The sequence below is a fragment of the Schistocerca serialis genome, chromosome 1, assembly GCF_023864345.2.
Source record: "Schistocerca serialis cubense isolate TAMUIC-IGC-003099 chromosome 1, iqSchSeri2.2, whole genome shotgun sequence".
In the NCBI taxonomy this organism is placed as follows: Eukaryota; Metazoa; Arthropoda; class Insecta; order Orthoptera; family Acrididae; genus Schistocerca; species Schistocerca serialis.
In genome coordinates, this window is record NC_064638.1 from 679,456,454 (window position 1) to 679,476,030 (window position 19,577).

A 19,577-nucleotide genomic window follows, 5' to 3' on the forward strand; every position below is an offset into this window, starting at 1 on the left:
GGTAACAGGTGCATCCTACGAAAATGTTTTGAAGAACAAATTCCTTCCTGCACTGCAACAAAAACGTCCGGGAAGGGCTGCGCGTGTGCTGTTTCACCAAGACAACGCACCCGCACATCGAGCTAACATTACGCAACAGTTTCTTCATGATAACTACTTTGAAGTGATTCCTCATGCTCCCTACTTACCTGACCTGGCTCCTAGTGACTTTTGGCTTTTTCCAACAATGAAAGACACTCTCCGTGGCCGCACGTTCACCAGCCGTGCTGCTATTGCCTCAGCGATTTTCCAGTGGTCAAAACAGACTCCTAAAGAAGCCTTTGCTGCTGCCATGGAATCATGGCGTCAGTGTTGTGAAAAATGTGTACGTCTGCAGGGCGATTATGTCGAGAAGTAAAGCCAGTTTCATTGATTTCGGGTGAGTAGTTAATTAGAAAAAAAATCGGAGGCCTTGGAACTTGAATGCACCTCATAGAAACAGATAAAATGAAATATAAAAAACATGTTCAGGTGATAAGTCTTAAGTTTAAAAAAAGAAAATCAACAATGTAACACTGGAACCCGCTTAATTTTTTAGCTCTTCCAGGAGCTCCTCGACAGAATAGGAGGAGTGAGCCATGAGGAAACTCTTCAGTTTAGACTTAAGAGTTTGGGCTACTGCTAAGATTTTTGAGTTCTTGTGGTAGCTTATTAAAAATGGATGCAGCAGAATACTGCACTCCTTTCTGCACAAGAGTCAAGGAAATGCATTCCACATGCAGATTTGATTTTTGCCTAGTATTAACTGAGTGAAAGCTGCTAACGCTTGGGAATAGGCTAATATTGCTAACAGCAAATAACATTAAAGAAAATATATACTGTGAGGGCAATGTCAGAATTCCCAGACTATTGAATAGGGGTCGACAAGAGGTTCTCGAACTTACACCACATATAGCTCGAACAGCCCGTTTTTGAGCCAAAAATACCCTTTTTGAATCAGAAGAATTACCCCAAAAAATAATACCATATGACATAAGTGTATGAAAATATGCGAAGTAGACTACTTTTTGTGTTGAACTGTCACTTATTTCAGATACTGTTCTAATGGTAAATAAAGCAGCATTTAGTTTCTGAACAAGATCCTGGATGTGGGCTTTCCACAACAGCTTACTATCTATCCGAATGCCTAGGAACTTGAACTGTTCCGTCTCGCTTATAATATGCCCATTCTGTCTGATCAAAATATCAGTTCTTGTTGAATTGTGAGTTAGAAACTGTAAAAACTGAGTCTTACTGTGATTTAGCATCAAATTATTTTCCACAAGCCACGAACTTATTTCATGAACTACATTATTTGATTCTGTTTCAATATTACACACAAGATCCTTCACTACCAAGCTGGTGTCATCAGCAAACAGAAATATTTTTGAATCACCTGTAATACTAGAAGGCATATCACTTATATAAATAAGAAACAGCAGTGGACCCAGCACCGATCCTTGGGGAACACCCCACTTAACAGTGCCCCATTGGGACTGAACATCACTACCACTCTCAATATTACGGAGAATTACCTTCTGCTTTCTGTTCTTAAAGTAAGAGGCGAACCAATTATAAGCTACTCCCCTTACTCCATAATGGTCCAACTTCTGCAGTAATATTTTGTGGTCAACACAGTCAAAAGCCTTCGTTAAATCGAAGAAAACACCTAGCGTTCACAACCTTTTATTTAATCCATCCAAAACCTCACAGAGAAAAGAGAATATAGCATTTTCAGTTGTTAAACCGTTTCTAAAACCAAACTGTACATTTGACAGCAAATTATGTGAATTTAAATGCTCAAGTAACCTTGTATATACAACCTTGTCGATAACTTTAGCAAACACCGATGACATAGAAATAGGTCTAAAATTGTCAACATTATCCCTGTCTCCCTTTTTATAAAGTGGCTTCACTACCGAGTACTTTAATCGGTCAGGAAACCGACCACTCCTAAAGGAAAAGCTACGGATATGGTAAAGTACTGGGCTAACATACATAGAACAATACTTCAGTATTCTGCTAGATACCCCGTCATACCCATGAGAGTCCTTGGTCTTTAGTGATTTAATTATTAACTCAATCTCCCTCGTGTCAGTATCATGAAGGAGCATTTCAGGTAACAGTCTCTGAACACTTTTTTCTAAGAGCGCTATGTGATTCCCTGTTGGGACTAGGTTTCTATTTAGTTCACCTGCTATATTCGGAAAGTGATTATTAAATATTGTACATATAAGCGACTTATCAGTAACACGGACATTCCCACTACGCACTGATTCTATATCCTCGACCTGTCTCTGCAGACCAGCCACTTCCTTTATGACTGACCATATGGTTTTAATTTTATCCTGAGACTTAGCTATTCTATCTGCGTACCACATACGTTTTGCCTTCCTAATAACATTTTTAAGCACCTTACAATACTGTTTCTAATGGGCTGCTGCATTTAGATTTTGCCTGTTTCTAACGTTTTGATATAATTGCCACTTTGTTCTACAAGATATTCTTATCCCTCTAGTCAGCCACCCAGGCTGCCTGTTTGTGCTAGTACCCTGTTTTGAATGTTCTAACGGAAAGCAACTTTCAAAGAGCACGAGAAAAGTCTTGAGAAAAGCATTATATTTATCATCTACTGTATCAGCGCCATAAACATCTTGCCACTCTTGTTCGTTGATAAGGTTTACAAAGGTCTCTACAGCAACTGGATCAGCTTTCCTAAACAGTTGATAACTATATTTAACATGTGTTGCAGCACAAAAATCTTTTAGAGTTAAAATTTGTGCATCATGATCTGAAAGGCCATTCACCTTTTTACTAACAGAATGCCCTTCTAGTAATGAGGAATGAACAAAAATGTTGTCTGTGGTTGTTCTACTGTTCCCTTGCCCTCTCATTGGAAAGAATACGGTTTGCATAAGATTATATGAATTAAGGTGGTCTACCAGCATCCTTTTCCTTGCACAATCACTTATACAATTGATGTTGAAGTCACCACACATAACTAACTTTTTGTATTTTCTGTAAAGTGAACCAAGAACCTCCTCTAGCTTCAGCAAAAATGTTGTGAATTCGGAGTCTGGGGATCTATAAATAACAACAGTTAGAAGTTTAGCTCCATTAAATTTAACCACACCTGCACAACATTCAAACACCTTTTCAGTGCAGTACTTCGAAACATCAATTGACTTAAATGGGATGCCGTTTTTCACATATATGGCTACTCCCTCACACCGCTAAGAGCTCCTAGAAAAGCTGCCAGCCAACCTGTAACCTGGTAAAGGAAGCCTCTGAATTATCTCCTTACTTAAGAAGTGTTCAGATATACCAATAATTTCAGAGTCAACATCTATAAGCAGTTCACTAACTTTATCTCTAATACCTTGTATGTTTTGATGAAATATACTAATTTCCTCATTACTCGGATATCTAAGCTTTGTCAAAAGTGGTTCCTTTGTTAGAGAGACTTCCCTTAAGCAGGAATACCTATCAGCTGACTTCAATCTAGAAAAGGTGCAGCTCTAACACCCACTACTGCAGGAATTTTCCCATGAGTGATCCCACCACCTCCACCTATGCTGTCACCTATAAGCTTTGCCAGCCTCCCCTTCCCATACCTGTTGAGGTGCAGGCCATGTCTAATGAAACCCGTCCTGCTGATAGACTCCACCGACACCACTGAAATGTGACTCATGCTTTCTGTCATCAGCTCACCCCCAAGTCTCATGTAATTACGCCTGATGGCTGTAGTGAGATGAGGCCGATCGTGACGCTGAAACAGTTCCACGAAATGGACATATATGTTGCCAGTCTAAGTGGCTGTCTTTTCCAGGTCACCATCTATGTCATACTCCCCATCCCTATCAATACTATTACCGGCCCCACCCACAATCACTACCTGATCCTCTTTAGTAAAATCCCTACATAGCCCCCCTGTGTTAAGTCACCTGAGCCAATCCTGCATTAGGCTTCACAGTGCTGGTGGCCTGGTACTCACTCCCCAATACTTCCTGCAACTGCTGGCCTACACGTCTACCATGAGAACTACCTAACAGCAGAACCTTCTTCTTTCTCTTCGACTTTGCAACTGTCCTAGCCACCGTAACTGCTGAGGTCTGCTGCATACTTCCTACATCTACAGCTACTAGAGATTCCTCTCCACTAGACTCTGACAGTTGGTCATATCTATTGCAAACACCAATAGTAAAACTATCTGAAAATCTTCTTCCCCTAGCAGATCTCTTGCCAACAGCCAGCTCCCATTCCCCAACCCCCTTCTCCCTCCTCATACTATCTAGCTCCTCCTGTGCGTTTTTCAACTGCACCTGAAAGGCACAGATCTTACGCTCCTGCTCCTCTATCAACTTACTCTTGCTACATAATCTGCAGTTCCAGGAGAGGATCTCACCAGAATGCGCACTGGCTTCCCCACTGCATTCCCCCCAGTGAAAATACTTCGAACAAGTCTAACACCACAATCCACTACTCAGGAACCTACGGCAAAGCCAACACTTCTCACTCATGGTAAAATTTACACTTATTGAAACAAGAAAACTACTTATCTAAGTTCCGCTATTACAATAAGATGTTAAAAACCTGACTACAATAATCACAGACTTACTCTACAAGGAAGTAACTACTATTATTAACAGTATTAATCAACAACAAATGAGAATATAACAGAAGGCTAATACAGAAAGAGAATCAAACGTCTAATGACACAGTAACGAAACTGAAAACAGTTCCCAAAAGGTTCTTCTGAAATTATTTCACCAGAAACACCAAGAACACTGGTTGAAGACTACTAAAGTTCCTAAATAAAACCACTATACACACACAATTAATTAGTACTTAGCTTTCGATGCGCCGCTACAGCTGCAACTGGTCAGCGCGGAATGTAAACACAGGTAAGAGGTAAAGTTGCTCGATACGAAACACTCACAAATATCAGGTCACAACACAAGAAAGGCAGAGGTGAATGAAGAAACCACTAATAAGTCACTTATATAGTAAAGTGCCGTGAAACATCCCTGCCATCTGTTTGTACTTCTCAGATACACTCTAAGACAAAAAAGGCATCACGAAGGAATTATTTGAATGGGACAGAAATCAGTAGGTATGATGTACATGTAAAGACAAATAAATGATTGCATTTTCAGAACAATTGAAATTGATTCATAAATTTAACAAGTCAGTAATGTGTTGGGCCACTTATGACTCTTATGTGCAATGTGCAAGCAGTTATTTGGCTTAGCACTGATTGATAGAGTTGTTGAATGTCCTCCTGAGGGGTATCATGCCAAATTCTGTCCAATTGACATGTTAGATCAGAAAAATCCTGAGACTGTTGGAGGACCCTGCCTGTAATGCTCCAGAAGTTCTCAGTGAGGGGGAGATCAGTCACCCATCCAGGCCAATGTGGGATCTGGCAAACATGCCAACGTGGGATTTGGCAAGCATGAAGTCAAGCAGTAGAAAGTCTTGCTGTGTGTGGGTGGGCATTATCTTGCTGAAATGTAAGTCCAGGATAGCTTGTTATGAAAGGCAACAAAATAGGGTGTAGAATATTGCTGGCATTCGACTTAGATTTAAGGGTGCCATGGGTGACAATCAAAGGCATCCTGTTGTGAAAAGAAATGCCACCACAGACCATCACTTTTGGTCAGATAACATTATTTTGTGATAGAAATGATCAGTGTAATGAAAAAATAGAGTAAAGAGATGACTTCTTCATCACTGAAAGTGATCTGGAGGGATGTGGTTCATTAACATTCACCATCATAGGGTAAACATTGTGGACTGTTAATACATTGAAGAAAACTTTTGGTAACTTCATATAGACTTAAGTTACCATAGTTAGGAATAGGTGTGGTAAGCTAAACCATATTTAAAGACTGACTTCATAAAATTGGTGGATTCCTACAAAGTGATCTGATATTTTGATCCTGTACTTTTAGAGAAAATTCTTTCATGCTTTTTGAGACACAAGGAATCTGGAGGACATTTTCTCATTGATTGTCTCTTGGATTTGCTACTAAACAGGTAATGCTAGCTGTCATCCCCTCTGATGATGGCATGTAGATGACATCATTTAGGTCACACTGCATCGAAATCCCCAGTAGTTTAATGTGTGGCCTTAGGCTAACTCTTGTATTTGTTTACTTAGTCAGCATCAGGATGTGCAACAAATCCTGGCACTGTCATTGTGCTTTTTAATCGATGAATTAAATTTGGCACATAATCAACAGTTTCCTTTCAAATTCATGGCATTTGAACTAGTTGTACACACATTTTCAGCTCATGGCTTCTGTTTGTACTCTTGTATTAACATTGGATACAGCACATTTTTCACTATTTAGAACTAAACTCCATAAATTTGTGTTTTAGTCCATTGTATTGTGACTAGTTTTATCACATTCTCAACATTTGGCTGGCCACAGAAGACAAAGCTCCTTTAGCTTAGTGTGTATGAAATTGTGTAATGCTTTCAAACATCAATGTTGATATGCCTACAAATGTGCCTGCACACATTTTGTGTGTGTCATCACTAAGATCAGCTCTTTGAATGCACCTTCTACAGAGTAATTATTGTTCCACATTTGGTGTTATATTCTACAAATCAACAAATATCTTGTACCACACCCTTTCTAAAGTATCTTTTGTTCTTCCTTGATGTTCAAGCTATCTCCAAACCAAATTTCATCAAAATTAGTTCAGCGATTTAGTTGTGGAAGTCTCACTGACGGTGTTAGTTTTGCTTTTATAATACTAGTATGGAAGTAAGGATGTTTGCTGTGCATTAATACTAATTTATCAACAGAAAGGCAATCCCTCACTTACAGTGGATTGGTGTATAGAGCACATGAAAACATAACAGAAAACAGCATTCACACTAGCATTAGACCAAGTCTTAGGACCACAGGAGAGAGAGAGAGAGAGTGTGTGTGTGTGTGTGTGTGTGTGTGTGTGTGTGTGTGTGTGTGTGTGAGAGAGAGAGAGAGAGAGAGAGAGAGAGAGAGAGAGAGAGCGTGCACATGGGAAGAGTGACTGCTTAAATGGCTCAGTGGGCACTGGAGTTACTCTGACCTCATCTTCGCAATCTCTATGGAGGTGATATGCAAGGGTTCATAGTAAATTGCTATATTCGCCACTCAATGGTTCTTGTAACTTTTTAGGTGGACTTCTGTGGGTAAAGTGGGTGTCTTCTTCAGTAATCTGCCTCTCACATTTTTAAGTGGGTATGTGAAGCTCCTCCACCAGTCAAACAAACCACCAGCCATGTGCCCTACCCTTCTTTGTATTCACTCAGTACTCCCTGTTAATCCTATTTGGTTTAGTCCCCATACACTTCAACAATATTCTAAAGGGGTTGCACAAGTTTTTAAGCAAGTACTATTGTGAACTGACTGTGTTTACCCAGTATCATACCAGTGAGTTGAAGTCTGCCATTGTCTTTACCTATAATGTCCCCACAAATCAATACACCAAGAATTTGTATGAGTTGATTGATTCCAGTTGTGACTCATTGATACTGTAATTGTAGGCTAAGTTCTAATCTGTCTGGCAGCTTTTTTTCAGACAGTGCTTTGTTATTTTAACTGCATCATCTGAAAAAATCCTGTGTTTACTATCAGTATTGTTTGCCATATCATTAATGCAGAAAAATTCAGCGAAGGTACTGAGACATTTCCATGGGCACACATAAGTTACTTCTATGTTTGTTGATGACTCTACATCTAAGATAACATTATGCATCCTGCCTATCATGCAATCCTTAATACAGTCACAAATTCTATTTGGTGACCCATATAAGCATACTTTTATTAATAAGAATTGGTGCGATGCTTAATCAAATGCTTCTGAAGTATCAGGAAACATCTCTATCTCCTTTTCATTAGCTTGTACTCAAACCAGTTTAAGGTCATACTGGCCTTTAGCACTGATGAACTGCAAGTTCCCTGTTCAGTCATAGGTACTCATATTTTTAACTGTCTCATTTTACTTCCATATAATGTGTATAAATTAATGTCTAATAAAATTTTATTTCACTAATTTAAGCTTAACATCTGCTTTACATCTTGGATATTGATCTTTTAGCTGAGAAACATAATCAATGTTACTCGAGGCACTAAAAAAACTGCTCACAGTTGACTCTTATCAGCTCAGTTTACATAGCAGTGAAAATCTCTGATGACATAAAATTGAAACAAAATTTTTGGTCCTGTAGCTATTTAGGCAGTGGCCAAGTGACCAGGGAGTTTGTACTCATGTTTTCACTGAGTTGTTTTTATCATAGGTCAAATTACAGGCAAGCTAAACAGACAGTTACTAATCATTGCAGGCACTGTCTTGTGCAGGTGGACTAAAAATGTTGGACTAAAAATGTTTTTGTCATTGAAACTCACATTAAAGTAAAATGAGTCATATTATAAACATATAAAGTTAGAATGCTGGGTACAACAAAATGTCACCTCACACTACGTAGGACTATACCACACCACACACACACTCCTGTGGCCCCAAGACTTGGTCTAATGCTAGTGTGAATGCTGTTTTCTGTTATGTTTTCATGTGCTCTATACACCAATCCACTGTAAGTGAGGGATTGCCTTTCTGTTGATAAATTAGTATTAATGCACAGCAAACATCCTTACTTCCAAACTAGTATTATAAAAGCAAAACTAACACCGTCAGTGAGACTTCCACAACTAAATAGCTGAACTAATTTTGATGAAATTTGGTTTGGAGATAGCTTGAACATCAAGGAAGAACAAAAGATACTTTAGAAAGGGTGTGGTACAAGATATTTGTTGATTTGTAGAATGTAACACCAATTGTGGAACAATAATTACTCTTTGAAAAAGATGTTTCCTCTTTTACCTTTGAACGTTGTCATATTTGTGAAAAAGCTTTTATTTTTTTATATGTTCTTCATAATACAATTCAACATAATTAATACAATGTTTATACAATGCTCAACATGTTTAATCCATATTTACATACTAATATGTCACAACCCTGGTGTATTTTAGCTTCTAAGTATCACATGTGTCTTATCGCTTCTGAGTCTCTTGAGACTCACGATGATTCTCATTTAAATGCTGCATGACAGAGAGACATTATGCTTGTACATGTACAGTGTGGAGGATTTTAGTCAGGCTGTGTTTGATTATGATATGTGAGCGCAACCATGGGTAACAGGCAGAAACGTGAGAGCAGTTCACATTATTACATGTAGAAATATTATACAATTTGCACTGCACCAAACTACAAATTATTTATTTTCTTATTTTGTTATTTTGATGTTATTTAATAATATTAAAAGGCCACATTTTCTTTTAGTGCCATCACCATCACTCATAATAACAAAACTACTGACATGCCTTGTGGTTAGCTCTACTGACCCTTGATCACAGGGTCCTGGGTTCAATTCCTGGTTGTGTCAGATTCTTTTTCTACTTATGACTGTTGACCTCATCATGATTTTTATCATCATTGATGTGCAAGTCACTGAAGTAGTCAGATAAAAAATATCTTACACCAGACAGCCTAACATCTTGAAGAGGGCCTTCCAGCTACTAAAGCCATACTCACGTTTCATCTCACTGATATGCTAGCACAGCCATGGATGACAGCTAGAGTACAATGATTATACAGTCCTCAATGTGTTTAATCCATATTCCCTACAAATATTATTAAATGTGAAAGTACTCTGTTGGTTATGTTTTCATGACTAAATCACTGAACTGATTACAATGAAAGTTTGTGTGGACCTAGCTTGAACCCTGAGGAAAAACATAGGCTGCTCTAGAAAGTTATTAAAAAATCAAAGAAATCAACCTGTAAGAGAGTGAAGTAAGGAATGGAAAATATTTCCTCTACATGACTGAACATAAAGTGTATTTAAGCAGTTACTAAATTTGCTTCATAATGTACCCGATGTATAAGGTATTGTTATGCAGTGTGGCAATGGGTTGGGAGGGAGGTGGAGGAGGGAAGGGATGGTTCCGCACGTCATGAGCTATGCTTAATTGAGCAGGCAGAAATTTGATGGCAGCTGATGTTCCTGCACATACAATAGCTTATTTACTCACTATCATTCATCATAAAAAGAAAAACTACTGACGTGCAAGCACAGCTGCGATTAACAGCTAGTACTAAGTAAAACTTTCCTTCCACTAGGAGGAACTAAACTATGGTGTAATAAAATAGAATTATATAAAATTTATTAACACAGTTTTATGTCAATGTGATATTATTTAAAGTGCTGTAAAAATAGTAACAAACATGTGAATAAAATCCTAAACAGTAGTATTAGTTTTAGTTCAATACTGGTAATGGTTAATGTTCCTACAAACAAATTTGCTGAGCCACATGAGACTCTTTACAGTGTGAAGACTGTTGCATGTGCTGCATGTAGTTTGTGGAGGAATTGTGTCTACTCATGTGTTAATATACGAGATATGTTCAAAAAATTCTGGAACTTGGTCCACAAAATTTTTCTATGCTTATTTATTGTGTACAGCCTCCTTTGAAATGCTCTCCTCCCCAATTGATACACCGCTCCCAATGTCATTTCCACTTCCAGAAGCGGTCTTGGTGAGCCTCTTGCGGGATTGCGCAAAGCGCCATCTGCAAATTTTCTTTTATGTCGTCTGCCATTGCAAATCATCTTCCTTTCAAAGGGGTTTTCAACTATGAAAATAAAATTAAAGAAAAAAAAAATGTTCGCAGCGACCAGGACTGGAGAGTATTAAGGATGATGCAGCAGAGTGATTTAATTTTTTCTGCAACAGTCGCACATCGACAGGGAAGAATGTGTGGATGTGTTATTGTTATGCACAAATCGTGAATTGTCTCGCCACATTTCAGGCCCTTTCATTCTCACAGGATTTCATGACATGATCCAACTGAAATGTCTCTTGGACAGTCACTCATCAATTGGCATGCACAATTTCATTGATGTTCCTGAGATGAGCATCGTCTGTAGACATCAAAGGGTGTCCTCAGTGAGGATCATCTTTAACTTCCATCCATTCGTATACTGAGTATGGCATCACCATATGCTTCCAGCCTCATTTGGTGTCTGTGCAAAACTTTTCTTGAGTTCCACACAAAATTTAATGCAGCTGCATTGCTTCCGTAACTCTGCCATCTCAAAATACGCAAACTGTGCAACACAATATTCTACTCAATTCAGCACTGAATGATAACAGACACACAACTATAAAACTACTGGCAGCTACACATTAAATACAGGTGTGTGCAGGAATGTCAACCACACGTCACTCCTGCACACCACTGGTGCAAAATTATGAATGTTCCAGGATTTTTTGAACAGACCTCATTTTCATTTCATTTAATTTCAATAAGTAAAAGTTATCTTTTGGCCTTTGTTGCTATGTATATGTGTTTTTCTTCTTCATTTTTAATATATATATATATATATATATATATATATATATATATATATATATATATATATATATATATATATATATATATATATAGACACACACACACATCTGTATCGTGCAATGTGTACTGAACAGGTAGTAGCAGCAGGGTCAGTAGTCAAAATCTGGATGTGGCTTGGTACTGTTATTGTCCACTGCTGTTCTCTCTCTCTCTCTCTCTCTCTCTCTCTCTCCCCCCCTGCACCTCTCCCCCCCTGCACCTCTCCCCCCCTGCACCTCTCCCCCCCCCTGCACCTCTCCCCCCCCTGCACCTCTCCCCCCCCTGCACCTCTCCCCCCCCTGCACCTCTCTCTCCCCCCTGCCCCTCTCTCTCCCCCCTGCCCCTCTCTCTCCCCCCTGCCCCTCTCTCTCCCCCCCTGCCCCTCTCTCTCCCCCCCTGCCCCCTCTCTCTCCCCCCCCTGCCCCTCTCTCTCCCCCCCTGCCCCTCTCTCTCCCCCCCTGCCCCTCTCTCTCCCCCCTGCCCCTCTCTCTCCCCCCCTGCCCCTCTCTCTCCCCCCTGCCCTCTCTCTCCCCCCTGCCCCTCTCTCTCCCCCCTGCCCCTCTCTCTCCCCCCCTGCCCCTCTCTCTCCCCCCCTGCCCCTCTCTCTCCCCCCCTGCCCCTCTCTCTCCCCCCCTGCCCCTCTCTCTCCTCCCTGCCCCTCTCTCTCCCCCCCCCTGCCCCTCTCTCTCCCTCCCCCCCTGCCCCCTCTCTCCTCCCCCCCCTGCCCCTCTCTCTCCCTCCCCCCTGCCCCTCTCTCTCCCTCCCCCCTGCCCCTCTCTCTCCCTCCCCCCGCCCCTCTCTCTCCCCCCCGCCCCTCTCTCTCCCCCCCTGCCCCTCTCTCTCCCCCCCTGCCCCTCTCTCTCCCCCCCTGCCCCTCTCTCTCCCCCCCTGCCCCTCTCTCTCCCCCCCTGCCCCTCTCTCTCCCCCCCTGCCCCTCTCTCTCCCCCCCCTTCCCCTCTCTCTCCCCCCCCCTGCCCCTCTCTCTCCCCCCCTGCCCCTCTCTCTCCCCCCCTGCCCCTCTCACTCCCCCCCTGCCCCCCTCTCTCCCCACCCCCTGCCCCCCTCTCTCCCTCCCCCTGCCCCTCTCTCTCCCTCTCCCCCTGCCCCTCTCTCTCCCTCTCCCCCTGCCCCTCTCTCTCCCTCTCCCCCTGCCCCCTCTCTCTCTCTCCCTCTCCCCCTGCCCCCCTCTCTCTCTCTCCCTCTCCCCCTGCCCCCTCTCTCTCCCTCTCCCTCTCCCCCTGCCCCTCTCTCTCCCTCTCCCTCTCCCTGCCCTCTCTCCCTCTCCCTCTCCCCCTGCCCTCTCTCTCCCTCTCCCTCTCCCCTGCCCCTCTCTCTCCCTCTCCCTCTCCCCCTGCCCCTCTCTCTCCCTCTCCCTCTCCCCCTGCCCCTCTCTCTCCCTCTCCCTCTCCCCCTGCCCCTCTCTCTCCCTCTCCCTCTCCCCCTGCCCCTCTCTCTCCCTCTCCCTCTCCCCCTGCCCCTCTCTCTCCCTCTCCCTCTCCCCCTGCCCCTCTCTCTCCCTCTCCCTCTCCCCCTGCCCCTCTCTCTCCCTCTCCCTCTCCCCCTGCCCCTCTCTCTCCCTCTCCCTCTCCCCCTGCCCCTCTCTCTCCCTCTCCCTCTCCCCCTGCCCCTCTCCCCTCTCTCTCCCTCTCCCTCTCCCCCTGCCCCTCTCCCTCTCTCTCCCTCTCCCTCTCCCCCTGCCCCTCTCTCTCCCTCTCCCTCTCCCCCTGCCCCTCTCTCTCCCTCTCCCTCTCCCCCTGCCCCTCTCTCTCCCTCTCCCTCTCCCCCTGCCCCTCTCTCTCCCTCTCCCTCTCCCCCTGCCCCTCTCTCTCCCTCTCCCTCTCCCCCTGCCCCTCTCTCTCCCTCTCCATCTCCCCCTGCCCCTCTCTCTCCCTCTCCATCTCCCCCTGCCCCTCTCTCTCCCTCTCCCTCTCCCCATGCCCCTCTCTCTCCCTCTCCCTCTCCCCCTGCCCCTCTCTCTCCCTCTCCCTCTCCCCCTGCCCCTCTCTCTCCCTCTCCCTCTCCCCCTGCCCCTCTCTCTCCCTCACCCCCTCTCCCCCTGCCCCTCTCTCTCCCTCTCCCTCTCCCCCCTGCCCCTCTCTCTCCCTCTCCCTCTCCCCCTGCCCCTGCCCCTCTCTCTCCCCTCTCCCTCTCCCCCTGCCCCTCTCCCTCCCTCTCCCTCTCCCTCTCCCTCTCCCTCTCCCCCTGCCCCTCTCCCTCCCTCTCCCTCTCCCTCTCCCCCCTGCCCCTCTCCCTCCCTCTCCCTCTCCCTCTCCCCCTGCCCCTCTCCCTCCCTCTCCCTCTCCCTCTCCCCCTGCCCCTCTCCCTCCCTCTCCCTCTCCCTCTCCCCCTGCCCCTCTCCCTCCCTCTCCCCCTCCCCCGTGCCCCTCTCCCTCCCTCTCCCCCTCCCCCGTGCCCGTCTCCCTCCCTCTCCCCCTCCCCCGTGCCCCTCTCCCTCCCTCTCCCCCGTGCCCCTCTCCCCCTCCCCCGTGCCCCTCTCCCCCTCCCCCGTGCCCCTCTCCCCCTCCCCCGTGCCCCTCTCCCCCTCCCCCGTGCCCCTCTCCCCCTCCCCCGTGCCCCTCTCCCCCTCCCCCGTGCCCCTCTCCCTCCCTCTCCCCCTCCCCCGTGCCCCTCTCCCCCTCCCCCGTGCCCCTCTCCCCCTCCCCCGTGCCCCTCTCCTTCCCTCTCCCCCTCCCCCGTGCCCCTCTCCCCCCCTCCCCCGTGCCCCTCTCCCTCCCTCTCCCCCCTCCCCCGTGCCCCTCTCCCTCCCTCTCCCCCTCCCCCGTGCCCCTCTCCCTCCCTCTCCCCCTCCCCCGTGCCCCTCTCCCCCTCCCCCGTGCCCCTCTCCCCCCTCCCCCTGCCCCTCTCCCACCCTCTCCCCCTCCCCCTGCCCCTCTCCCACCCTCTCCCCCTCCCCCTGCCCCTCTCCCTCCCTCTCCCCCTCCCCCTGCCCCTCTCCCTCCCTCTCCCCCTCCCCCTGCCCCTCTCCCTCCCTCTCCCACTCCCCCTGCCCCTCTCCCTCCCTCTCCCCCTGCCCCTCTCCCTCCCTCTCCCCCTCCCCCTGCCCCCCTCCCCCTGCCCCTCTCCCTCCCTCTCCCTCTCCCTCTCCCCCTGCCCCTCTCCCTCCCTCTCCCCCTCCCCCGTGCCCCCTCTCCCTCCCTCTCCCCCTCCCCCGTGCCCGTCTCCCTCCCTCTCCCCCCTCCCCCGTGCCCCTCTCCCTCCCTCTCCCCCGTGCCCCTCTCCCCCTCCCCCGTGCCCCTCTCCCCCTCCCCCGTGCCCCTCTCCCCCTCCCCCGTGCCCCTCTCCCCCTCCCCCGTGCCCCTCTCCCTCCCTCTCCCCCTCCCCCGTGCCCCTCTCCCCCCTCCCCCGTGCCCCTCTCCCCCTCCCCCGTGCCCCTCTCCCCCCTCCCCCGTGCCCCTCTCCCCCTCCCCCGTGCCCCTCTCCCTCCCTCTCCCCCTCCCCCGTGCCCCTCTCCCTCCCTCTCCCCCCTCCCCCGTGCCCCTCTCCCTCCCTCTCCCCCCTCCCCCGTGCCCCTCTCCCCCCTCCCCCGTGCCCCTCTCCCCCTCCCCCTGCCCCTCTCCCACCCTCTCCCCCTCCCCCTGCCCCTCTCCCTCCCTCTCCCCCTCCCCCTGCCCCTCTCCCTCCCTCTCCCCCTCCCCCTGCCCCTCTCCCTCCCTCTCCCCCCTCCCCCTGCCCCTCTCCCTCTCCCCCTGCCCCTCTCCCTCCCTCTCCCCCTCCCCCTGCCCCTCTCCCTCCCTCTCCCACTCCCCCTGCCCCTCTCCCTCCCCCTCCCCCTGCCCCTCTCCCTCCCTCTCCCCCTCCCCCTGCCCCCCTCCCCCCTGCCCCTCTCCCCCCCCTCTGCCCCCCTCCCCCCCTGCCCCTCTCCCTCCCTCTCCCCCTCCCCCTGGCCCCCTCCCCCTGCCCCTCTCCCTCCCTCTCCCCCTCCCCCTGCCCCCCTCCCCCTGCCCCTCTCCCTCCCTCTCCCCCTCCCCCTGCCCCCTCCCCCTGCCCCTCTCCCTCCCTCTCCCCCGTCTGCCCCCTCCCCCTGCCCCTCTCCCTCCCTCTCCCTCCCTCTCCCCCTTTCTCGCCCCCCTCTCGCCCCCCCTCTCGCCCCCCTATCGCCCCCCTCTCGCCTCCTCTGCCCCCCTCTGCCCCCCTCTGCCCCCCCTCTGCCCCCCCTCTGCCCCCCTCTGCCCCCCTCTGCCCCCCCTCTGCCCCCCCTCTGCCCCCCCTCTGCCCCCCCTCTGCCCCCCCTCTGCCCCCCCTCTGCCCCCCCTCTGCCCCCCTCTGCCCCCCCTCTGCCCCCCCTCTGCCCCACCTCTGCCCCCCTCTGCCCCCCCTCTGCCCCCCCTCTGCCCCCCCTCTGCCCCCCCTCTGCCCCCCCTCTGCCCCCCCTCTGCCCCCCCTCTGCCCCCCTCTGCCCCCCCTCTGCCCCCCCTCTGCCCCCCCTCTGCCCCCCCTCTGCCCCCCCTCTGCCCCCCTCTGCCCCCCTCTGCCCCCCTCTGCCCCCCCTCCCCTCTGCCCCCCCTCTGCCCCCCCTCTGCCCCCCCCTCTGCCCCCCACTCTCTCACCCCACTGCCCCCCACTCTCTCACCCCACTGCCCCCCCTCTCTCACCCCACTGCCCCCCCTCTCTCACCCCACTGCCCCCCTCTCTCACCCCACTGCCCCCCCTCTCTCACCCCTCCTGCCCCCCCTCTCTCTCTCCCCCCTCTCTCCCTCTCTCTCCCTTCTCCCTCTCCCTCCTCCCTTCTCCCTCTCTCTTCCCCCTCTCCCTCCTCCCTTCTCCCTCTCTCCCCCCCTCTCTGTCCCCCTCTCCCTCCCCTCTCCCTCCTCCCTTCTCCCTCTCTCCCCCCCCCTCTCTGTCCCCATCCCCCTCTCTGTCCCCCTCCCCCTCCCTCCACACACACAAATAAGCAAACTGGATAATCCACAAACAAATAATCAGGAGTTCACTAGGTTTGTAATAAGTGACAAACACTCTGGTAATCACTTGTCAAAATAGAGGCTGTGGTTTGTAGAAAATTTTCTAAATTGTTGATCTAATATAATGTTATCATAATTGCAGGTTATTGGGTTTGACTCAGTGGATGATGAAAGTAAACCAGAAAATCCGTTATTTGACAAAGATGTTCCTGTGCCTCATTTGTGGAATGACTTTGAAAACCCACCGTATGCATATTATCAGTATTATATGTATGCAAACCTGACTGTTCTAAATCACTTTCGAAGGTAAGCAATACAGAAATGTGTGTATCTCCTTGAGAAATAATATATTCTTGAACCAGATCTTATTTATTTTTGCAGCAGTAGTAAAAAAAATTGCTTGTAAAACTGCCAAAGGAACTGCACTTTTTATTTCTTTACATAAATATTTCTCTCTGCTTTTCATTATGTTTCTGAAAATAGATATCCTTATGTTAAAATCATCTTCTGAGAGTAGCATTTAACCTAATATCCTCAATTATTGCTTGGATGTATTCCAAGCTCTGGTCTCCTGTACAGTATTTGTGCCCTCTATGGCTCTTTCTAGTGCCATGGAAGTTATTCTTTGACATTTTAACACCTGTGCTATTACGGTTTCCCTGCTTCTAGTCACCATTTTCCACATATTCCTTTCCTCCCTGATTCTGCAGAGGACTAAATCATTTTTTATCTTTTCAGTCCACCTAATTTTCAACACAATTTTATAGTATCGTGTCTCAAATTTTTTGATTCTGTTCTTTCCCAAAAATTACAATCTAAAAAAATTTGTTCCTTAAATTAAGGCCTGTGTGTGATATTAGTAGCCTAGTTTGCTTGTTACATTCTCTTTGCTTTGTTCATACTGCATTATTTTGCTCCAATTTCTTCCCTTTGTCATCTTTGTGGATGATAATTATTTTAAAATTTATCCCTAATCTCATTTTTTGCCATATTTTGGTTTATTCTTAGACCATATTCTGTGCTTATTGCACTGTTAATTTCATTCATTGTGACTTATAATTCTTCATCACTTTCATTTGGGATAACAATGTCATTGCAGATCTTACCATGAATTTTAATTCCACACCTAAGCCTTACTTTCATATCCATCAGCTTCTTCAATGTACAGGTTAAACAGTAGGTGAGAAAGCTTGCACCCCTGTTGTCCACAAGTTTTACTCAGAATGCTTCTTTCTTGGTATTACGTTATTGGTTTGTGTACGTATTGTAAACTATTAGTTGTTTCCATGTCTGGGTGTTGCTACTGGTTCTGCAACTGATGTTAAGTTAATTTTAGCCACTCCAGTTGCTTTTGTATGGACTTTATTAAGTTCACATTACGAGTTTTGGCCTTTATATTAGGCCATTATCAAGTGCATGTTATGCTGTAGAGAAGCAAAATTCCTTCTTTATTGAATAATATGCACTTGATAATGGCCTAATATAAAGGCCTAAACTGATTGTGTGAACTTAGTAATGTGCTAAAAAATAACTGCAGTGGCCTTCATTAACATTGTATGTTACCCCTCTTGTCCTACAAATAAAACTTATTTTGCTGAGAATTTTGAATATCTTGCACCACTTCACATTATCAATTCCTTTTTTTCTAGGTTGAGATACCTTATGAATGTTTTTTGCTTTTTCTTAAGTTTTGTCTCCATTATCAAGCTGTACTGTCCTGACCAATTTAAGTACTTTATTTATTTTGTTCACCAATCCTGGTAATGTCGTGTATTTCTACTCTGGAGCATAAAATGTCTGTTGGATTAACAACATGCAAAAAATTAGAAAATTACAATGTCCTTTATCTTCCTTTTATCAACGTTCTCTTTTAACACGATACTGAGTATGCATGTTATCATTGGTTAAATATTTTAACCTAATGGCCACCAAAATAGATCACCAAACTGCAATGGTCACTTTATGTAATGGTGAAACAAGTCACTATTATGTTACATAAGAAGATGGTTCAGAACTAACTTACCTATCTTGCATCATCTTCATCTCCAAAAATAGGAAGCTAGATAAATGTCCGGAGAGTAATAAATATTTTTGTAGTGGTATCGATCTCAACAATGGAGGTAGAAATTTCTGTGATAGGCATTTGTACCCACATTTACCAGATCCTTTTCTATATTTTGTAAATAAAATTCAAGATAATAAACCCATAATCAGTGAAGCTAGAACTCTCTAAATTATTACTTTTTAAAAACTCTTAAGATTGTCATATTGGGGTGACTTGGACTTCCAGTCTCTTAAAAAAGCTATTTCTTACCAAACAAGAACACAAGTAAATATTTATACAGGGAACAAGGAAGTTATACAGTTAAAATGTTCATATTTTAAGCATGGTTGATAATTATCTAAATCAACGTCTGCTCTTTTGAGAGTCTTTCCATGTAGTTCATGGTACAAGACATTTCATTCACAAGTAGTTAGTTTCATTAATCGATTCATTAAGTAATCACTTTAAGTTTCATTCAGATTTGGCATTTGCTTATGAGTTTCAGATGAAAGGTGGTACATGAAATAATGAGCAAAAGGTACCAACACATAAATACATACACACTGATATTACAAACAGTAGAACACAGTGCATACTCAGGTTTACATCAATGTATATTTTCAAGCACACAGATTGTGAGATTCTGTATCAGTTTTAATGTATGTATTAAACTGTGATTTCAATAGTATTTTTGTGTTGTACAGTATTCTTTTTCATTGAGGCCAGGAATATGGACGTGTGTTTGTGGGATGGATTGTTGGATCTTCACCCTTGTATTCACCTGATAGTTGCCAGAAAACTGTCCCCAAAATTTGGCAACAGAACATAAAATGTAATGAGCTTTAGTGGCTACATTTCAGTTACGTAACTTACTGATTGTTGAAGAGACATTGAAATGTGTAACTCATTTTTAATGTAGCATGTCTACCGTACTTGAAATACCATCTGGGTTCAGCTTTACACATCGACAGTCACTTAATGTTTTTGAAACACAGATATAACTTTTAAGATATGCTTACTGTATCACAACACAGATAACATTCACATCAGTTTGGTGCTTACAAAACTAATTCAAGACTGCGTTGCTAACTCAATACTGATGTGAACTGAACTGCCCCCATGACTGCTGTCATGTGTGC

At 46.3% G+C, this 19,577-nt stretch overlaps 1 protein-coding gene across 4 annotated transcripts in view; it reads left to right on the plus strand.

Annotated features, from left to right (window-relative positions):
• Positions 1–19,577, plus strand: part of LOC126480260 (AMP deaminase 2) — a 473,603-nt gene that overhangs the window by 416,976 nt on the left and 37,050 nt on the right. For all 4 annotated transcript variants that reach the window (XM_050103850.1, XM_050103851.1, XM_050103852.1 and 1 more), the window contains one exon: positions 16,537–16,700. In XM_050103850.1, coding sequence (XP_049959807.1) covers positions 16,537–16,700 — 164 coding nt within the window. The remainder of the gene's footprint in view (positions 1–16,536; positions 16,701–19,577) is intronic.